At 37.2% G+C, this 8,627-nt stretch overlaps 1 protein-coding gene across 1 annotated transcript; it reads right to left on the bottom strand.

The window, feature by feature from the left end:
• Positions 1–1,690: 1,690 nt before the first annotated feature.
• On the bottom strand, positions 1,691–2,680 carry LOC131063048 (uncharacterized). The gene is made up of 2 exons (XM_057996824.1): positions 2,267–2,680; positions 1,691–2,113 (listed from the first exon to the last, which is right to left on the bottom strand). The coding sequence occupies exons 1-2, from the start codon at positions 2,678–2,680 to the stop codon at positions 1,691–1,693; spliced, it is 837 nt and encodes a 278-aa protein (XP_057852807.1).
• Positions 2,681–8,627: the final 5,947 nt, after the last annotated feature.

The following is an 8,627-nucleotide window of genomic DNA, read 5'->3' as shown; positions in this document are numbered from 1 at the left end:
CTTCATAAATCTCCAAACTGCTGAGCCACCTTAAGAGAATGAAAATGTAAGGATCCTAGTCGGGTCATCACCATCGAGATATTTTTTCTGCATTATTTTACACCAAAGTTTCTTAGGGTCTCTATACATTCTCCATACTAATTTATCTCTCATCGCAATATTCTGCCCTTCCATTTTCCTTAGACCAACACCACCATTGTCTTTTGTTATGCATGCAATATCCTAATTTAAGAGAGGGATTTTCTTAGCCTCCTTTGTCCTTCCCAAATAAATCATTTGAAGAAGCTTTTGAACGCTTGTAATTCTTTGGAGGAGAGTTTGAAATAGGACATAGCATAAATAGGGGTGGCAACCAAAACAACTTTGATTAAAAGAATTCTCCTTGGCAAGGACAACCATTTGTGTTTCCAAGCCTTAGTCTTTTGTCTGCAATTTGTAATAAGCTCCTCCCATAAAGAAATTTTGGATGCTCCAGAGAACATAGGAATACCCAGATATTTGGATGGTAGTGACCCAATCGACCACCCTAGGATTCAAGCAAATCAATTTTGTACTATCTTCTTCGTGATGAAGAAGAAAATTTGTGTTTTCCTATTGTTGATTTGTTGACCAACAACCTTAGCATACATATCCAAAGTGGCTTTGATTATGTTTACCTCCCTTAATGTGGCTTCTCCAAATAGAGTAGTGTCATAAAAAAACCATGAATGAGTAACCAAGCTCAATTCCTCACGAATTGAAATACCTTTCCACATTCCATTATTCCTTTGCTTGTAAATGTATCGACTTCAGGACTCATCCATCAATACAAATAAGAAAGGCAAAATTGGGTTGCCTTGTCTAATTCCATTGCTACTTTTAAATAACCCAAAGATAGCTCCTTTGACCGCAGTAAAGAAGTGTGGTGTTTCAATACATACCTCAATGACCTTGATCCATTTTTATCAAATCCAAATCTCTCCAAAACATTGATCAGGTACTCCCATCAAAACTTATCATAAGCTTTGCTGATGTCTAATTTGATCACCATGCAAGTCTTGTTGTCTGCAATCATTAAATGAATGGTTTTAGTAGTGAGTATGAAGCTATCAGATATCTCTCGGCCTGGAGTAAAGCCATTATGTTCTATTGATACAAGTTTGTTCATTACTTTCTTTAACCTATTCGCTAGAACCTTTGTCAAAATTTTGTAGATGGTATTGCAAAGTGTGATTAGCCGAAAGTCCTCCAATGATTTGCAACTAGCCTGCTTGGGGATAGTAACAAGGACATTGTTGTTCAATTCCTTAATAAATTTCCCTTTGAATCTCCAACATTTTTGATAAAATCTTGTGGGGAATCCATCAAGGTCGGGTGCCTTGTCTGGATGCAACCCAAGCATAGCATTCCTAATTTCTTCTTTAGTAAAGGGCTCCATCAACATCATGTTATCATCATCATTGACAATTTTTGGGATCGTCCCCAGAAACTCCTCTTTGCAAATAGGATCTCCATTCCCATCAACATTTAAAATCTTTTTGAAGTTTTCCAGCACTGCTTTACCAATACTATCCCTGTCTTTGCAGATTGTGTCATCATCATCAACAATTTCATTGATTTGATTTTGTGATCTTCTGGCTTTAACTGGCGCATGAAAATACTTGGTGTTATTATCCCCCTCCTGAATCCAAAGTTCCTTGGCTTCATCCTTCTAGTAAATTTCTTCTATGGCAAGAACTTCAAATAGCTTAGCTTTCAAATCCTTTTCTCTGAGGTAGTCAGCCTGATTCATTCCATAACTGACAACTCTTTCATTTAACTTTGCTAGAGCATTCTCAACCGCCTCCTTCCCCTCAAAGATAGTTTTAAAAACCTCTCTGTTCCAAATTCTAAGCTTGTCCTCGATGTAAGTGATTTTCTTGACAAAGCAATAGCTAATGGTATCATTGAAACTGCATTCATTCCACAACTCCAATGATTTTAGAAGCGATTTCTCTCTCCACCACATATTTTGGAACTTGAAATAACCATTGCCCCAACAACATTTTGAACTAAACTCCAACTGAATCAGAAAATGATCTAAGACTCCAATAGGAAGTGTAGATGTAGAGAGAGGAATATTGTTCATTTCCCACTGAGGCCCACAAAGAAATCCATCCAGTCTTTATGCTATGTTAATAAAACCCATCCTTCTGTTGGTCCACGTCTACCACCTAGAGGCCGACAAACAATCAACAACACCAATCAGTTGAACAAATATCCTAAAATCCAGCATATCTTTGCTAACCCTACCACGACCTTCGCTTTTTTCTGACAAATCAAGAATTGCATTGAAATCTCCAACAAAAATGAACTTCTCATTTTTGTAGGAGCAAATGCCCTGACTAAGTTCATCCCAAACTTTTGCCTCATCTATTGTTGGTGTAGGACCATAAACATTCCATAAAACAAAATCCAAAGAACTGAATCTGATTTGTACTCTGCAAGCCATCCAATTTCTCCTCTTTCTAATTGGAGTAACCTCAACCAAATTAGGTTTCCATATGATTCCCAGCCCTCCTACAGAACCATCAACCTCTTGAAAAACACCTTTCCAACCTTTGCAAAACTTGACAAATGTTTCTCCTGCCTCTTCGTTGCACTTTGTTTCTTGTAGAAACATTATGTCACTTGCTATTCTATCGAGATGGTGCTTCACCATCTTGCATTTGTCAAGACCCGCCAGACCCTTGACATTCCATGTAGTGATCTTAATTGTTTCCCAAGGGATTTGTTCTCTCCCTTGGTACTCTTCATTTTAAAGAAATCAGCCACATTGACAAACCCTTTTTCAGTTGCCTTGGCTTCTCGCTTTTGTTTGTTAGGTTATTTGCCTCTACCATTTTTGCCTTTACCCAGTATGTCTAGAGCAGATTGACTAATACCTCTGGTGTTTGTTATCCCTAAATCATCCTCACCAAACTCCTCCTAAGCTTCCCAATCTTTCTTTGAGTGATCATCTGTAATATCTTTAATTCTCTCTTTGTGCAAGGTGCCATCGATCACCAATACATTCTCTCCTAAATTAATAGGCCCATCCTTCAAACCCATCTTGGGAAGAGCATTTGCCAATCTTGATGAGGACTCAACCTTCCCTGTTTCCCCATCCTTCCCTAGATCACAAACCAATTCCTTCTTGTCAAAATCGAGGGGTTTTGGAATCCAAACATCCATTTTTATTAGGCATCTTACACGTGTTAGTGGAGTGATTTCTTCTACCACACCAGAGGCAATAATATTTGTCTTCTTCAATTTGGATTGTCTGAATCCAATTGACGCCCAAAACTCTTAGCCTGATCTCCTCACGAATTTTTCTAATTGTTGCTATCTTAAGCCTTGCATAGAGATAGAAATCTTCATTTGCTAGGTCCACATCTATGTCCATCAATGTGCCCAATGTCCTGTCAATTTTCTCCAGTGCCTCTTCTATCCAGTATTCCATAGGGAGACTATTGAGCTGAATCCAGAGTGGCTTGTCATAAGACTCAGTGGTCAATGGATTGAAATTCATATGCCATTTCTAAATATACAAAGGATTTGAATCATTTGTCCATAATCCACCTTGCAACACTTTTTGTTGTTCCTCCTCTGTCACAAACACAATAGTAAAAAATCCCTTCGGCGGGAATTTGGTAATTTGTGGGGTTTTCCATGTATCTTCAATCCACTTTATAATGGCCTTCCTATCATATATCGCACCTATGAACCTACAGATAATTCCCAGCTTCTTCAAAGCCTCGATATCATCTTCTAATTCTTCCGATAAATCAATGGTTTGGAGATTCTCCTGCACGAAATCCTCATCCAATCCTGGGTTTCTAAATTGGCAACAAAATCATTTTGCATATGTTTAGGGTTTGATGCCCTGAATTCGCTCCTCACCTGCTTTAAGTTCTGGCTTTTTTCACTCGCCATTTCATATTGTTGAAACTTTTTACTTTGCATTAGTGATTGAATTTAGAGAAAAGTACTTGTGGATTAATTTTATTATTTTTCACTTTTAGATCAGAGATTAATTGTTATAGAATCCTAAAAAACAACTATGCCAGACACACATAGAGGAAGTAATTATTTTTTTCTATTTTTTAAACGAAGTGTGTGGTTATAAATTAATGTTAATTGTTATTTAGCTATATTTTCAATCTAGATAAAAAAAGGTTAATATTTTTACAAATTTTATTTCAATTGAAAGTAGACTTAAAATTTGATGGTGTATTATAAGAAATATAAAATATTATTATAATTTATAATATTATTTTCTTTATAAGATAATATCATAAATTTATTGCTATTCACCTTTCTTTTCAATTGAAACCAAAAAAATTGATTTCTTTAAAATTTATATATATATATATATATATATATATATATATTTTTTTTTTTTTTTTTTCAACTTTCTTTTCGACCCAAATCATACATCATTTGATTTCTTTACAAATTAATATTCTTATTTGTCTTTCTTTCAACACAAATCATAAAATGGTTGGTCCTTCTTTACAAAAATTTGGTTGAATTAGAAGTTAGCTTAGAATATGATTGTTTATTATAAGAAGACATAATACATTATTCTAATATATAATATATTCTTCTATAACTAAAAATATTTTTTATGAATATTTTTTATAGAAATATTTGTTTACAATATCTTTAAGATATAATATAAACTAAGGATACTAGGGTGATGGAGACTTTCAGTATGTTGTGTGTCTGGGCGCACTAGGGGAAACTGTAGCCACCATTGTTTCTATTCTTGTGTGCATGCTGCAGTGCCTGCGTGTATGTCTCAAGGCCGACATTGGGGGGTTTTTTGTTGTTGTGATTGCTCACAAGGATGATCGATTGGTCTGGGGTGCGGGTTCTTATTGTGGTGGTGTGTAGCAATGATCTTTGGGGCCTCAGTGTCTCCTTTCTTCTTTGATCTACGAATTGTGATTTTCATTTAGTGTTTCTCCTATGTAGGGATTTATTTGGAGTTGTGTTCTTTTTCTTGTGGGGGTTAATCAATCCTGGGTTTTGAGTAATTGGGAGTGGTGCTCCCTTCTCTTACCTTCATTCTTGGGTTGTGTTTATTTTATTCCTGATGGAGGAATGGGGTGTTTCCTCAAATCTTGTGATTTCTATGGCTCTGGACATTCTAGATCCATCTTCTTCTCTGCATGAAATTTTTTTAATGATGAAGGTATTTCTTCTTCGAAAGGGGATTCTAGAATCAATAAGGTGAATGGTTGTTTGGAGCCATATTAAGAGTGTCCCATTCTAGTTATTGAACCTAAACAAATATCGGATGATGTTTTGTATTGGAGAAATCATGCCTTCATTTGCAAATTTATGGGCCTTTGACTTTCCTTGCCAGTCTTGGAATCATGGGCTGGTGCCCTGAAGGGGACATGGAGATAATGTTCACAGGGAATAATTAATTTTTGGTGGTTTTCTCATGCATGACAAATAGAATTAGGGCTTTTGAAGGTGGTCTGTATTTATTTAATCAAGTTGGCATCTTTATCAAACCTTGGCATGTGGGCTTTAATTTTGTTGAAGAGATTCCCTCGAGAGTGCCTATTTGGGTCTGTCTTCCAAGGCTTCCGCTTGAGTTTTGGAGGGACGATATTTTTCACTCAATTTCTCTACTTCTTGGGAAACCTATTGGTTTGACTATGCAAACTCGAGATATAAAGGTAATCTTTGTGGAAATTTGTTTGGGATCTGTGTCTTGGATTCAATAGTTGGATTACGAGACTTTGCCATTCAAATGTATAATGTGTCATGAGTATTGCCCTTTACAAAGGAGATGCCCTAGGAATAGGTCATCACCTTCTGCAATAGATGGCCCTTCTAATTCTGCCCCTAAGGGGGACAAAGGGAAGACTCTTATTATTGGCATATTGTGAAGCGGTGACAAAGTATGTTGTCATTGATGTCAATATGTGCTCAAGAAGGTACACCGGTATGCACCGGTATGAAGATTGGAAGCGGTTTTGGTCAACCGGGATGGAGTGGATCAGTGTCGGGGTTCACTAAGTGTTACTACTAGTTGGTAGTCTTTGTTCAGTTTTAGGGTTTTCGGTATGATCTATGCAGTGCAACCGATGGTGTTTTGTGAATGTTAAGAATAAGGATCAGGATGCCACGTCATCTATGTGCACATGAAGGATTTCCTTGAGGATTTTGCACATGGAGACCGAATGCATTGAATTCCTACCTCAAGAATGTGCGATTTTTTGAGCGGTGTATGAAGAGCGCGTGATGGGTTACTGTTCTCAAGATGTGGTGAAGATCGGACTATGCAGAGTGACTTGTGATTTGTTTAAGATTGTTTTATTCTATGTAAAGTGTTTGGACAGTCAGGATTGGACCACTTGTAATTGTAAACCTAAAATACTTAAGGTTTAGGGTTTATGTTACCGACCTAATTCTTGTCTATAAGGTCGATGAGTTTTGATATTGTTGTTGTTGGCAAATGTTGTTTTTGTGTTTGCATGTTGAGATTCTTGCCAAACCAGAGTGTGATTGCAGAGGAGAGGAGCTGAAAAGGATCTGCCTTAGCAAGTAGTGTTGTTATCAAATCAAAGCTTTACCTGTTAACTTCTAATCATTTCAACAGAAGGAAAATCCCTTGACCGAGTAGCTTTAATAGGCTTGTTGTAAATCCTTTAACTAGGTGACTCAAGTTCATTGAGTTCTTTAAATCCTCTAGCGAGTTAACCTTTAACAGGGTTTCAACCTTTAACAGGGTATAGAGCCATCCCTTAACCGGGTGATCTTAACAGGATTGGTTCCTAGTAGAACCTTACTGTAAAGTCTTTAACTGGACTAGGCTCCTAACAAAGTGAGCTTCAAAAGAGTTCAAAACAAGCTTGTGGGTATTCATACCCGTCGTGGTTTTTCCCATTTGGGTTTCCACGTGAAAAATCTGTGTGTCATGAGTTGTGCATTTTTCATGTGATGATTGAGTATTCTTTGTTTAAGTGATTATCCATGCAAAGCTAATGGTTATGGTATTACTGATACACCACATGCATATCTATATGGGTGAAGTAGTTATCAAGTGTTGAATGATATTTGAAGTATTCAATTTTACCGGTTTAAGTTGTCTGAAATCTTATTGTGTTTAACCGGTATTGCCATGGTTAAGTTCAATAATGAAGACAACCAGTTAGCATTGTTTTAACTTGATAAGTTGTGGAGAAGTTTTTGTATGCACTGATTCACCACCCCCCCCACCCCTCCTCCTCTCAGTACTAGTTAGGGTATTTGTTGTTCATCATTATTCGTCAATTGGTATTAGAGCAACTCCAAGTCCTTGGTGATATAAGCTTAACCACTTGAGGTAAAAGATCTTGCTTTAATGATGAAGAGGGAAGGTCCTAAGTTCAATAGAGATAACTTCAAAATATGGAAGGATGGAATGAAGATCTATATCAAGAGTTTGGGTGCTCAACACTGGAGCTATGTTGAGAATGCCTATGTAATCCCCACTGGCACTCTAACCAATGATTAGAAAAGAGAGATTCAAGAAAATGGGCAAGTCATGGAAGCCCTTATTAGCAGTTTGTTTGATATTGAGTTCATTGATGTACAAGATAAGGACACTCCTAAGGATGTATGGGACACATTGGAAACTATTTATGGCAGTGATGAGCATGTCAAGCAAGCTAAGGAAGAGAGCCTTAGAGGAAAATTTGAAGACATGAGGATGGTTGAAGGTGAGACCATTCAACAATATGGCATAAGGATCAAGACTGTGGTTGGAGACATCAAGAGCACTGGTGGAACAATTGATGATGCCACCATTGTCAGTAAATTTTTGAGATCACTATTACCGGTCTATGCAATCAGAGTTGCTGCTATTCAGAAGCTAAGGTCTATTGACAAAACCAAGGTATCCCTAGACTCTATCATTGCAAAGTTGACTGCATATGAGTTGAATAGCTATGATGGCAGTGTTTAGAAGACTGAGTCAGCCTTTAGAGCATCTATTGTACCAACCAGAAAAGGAAAAGAAGTAAGTATCAGTTATGAATCCAGGCAATGCAAAGATATGTATGATGAAGAGATTCTGATGGAGTTTGAAGCTCTTCTTGCCAAGAGACTTCCAAAAGGCACCGGAAAATATAGAGGTAAGCTTCCTTTAAAATGTTTTTCCTGCAATAAGATAGGACATATAGTCGTTAACTGTCCTAAAAATGACAATAAGGATAAACTGGAGAGGTTTAGAGAGTATAAAGGAGGAAATAGAAGAAAGTGTCTTGTTGCAGTGGATGAAGGTGTTACTGATGAAGAATCTAAGGATGAAGAGAATAAAGACATAGTGTGTGTAGATGTAAAGGAAGAAGTGTCTGACAAGAAAGCACTTGTCTCTTGCATTGACAACTCTGATGAGTGGATTATTGATAGTGGTTGTTCTCACCACATGACTGGTGACCGAGAAAAATTTTTGTCTCTAGAAGAATATGATGGAGGTGTTGTCAGATTTGGCAATGATGCACCTTGCTTGGTAAAAGGTAAAGGATCCATCTCATTGAATGGAAAGAGAAGTGCGGATGATGTCTATTGGGTAGAAGGTCTTAAGCACAACCTTTTGAGTGTTGCTTGGCTAAATGACAAAGGAC

Source organism: Cryptomeria japonica, chromosome 5 (genome assembly GCF_030272615.1).
Source record: "Cryptomeria japonica chromosome 5, Sugi_1.0, whole genome shotgun sequence".
In the NCBI taxonomy this organism is placed as follows: Eukaryota; Viridiplantae; Streptophyta; class Pinopsida; order Cupressales; family Cupressaceae; genus Cryptomeria; species Cryptomeria japonica.
The sequence above is the reverse complement of the archived record's forward strand: the minus strand, read 5'-3'. Positions and strand labels throughout refer to the sequence as shown.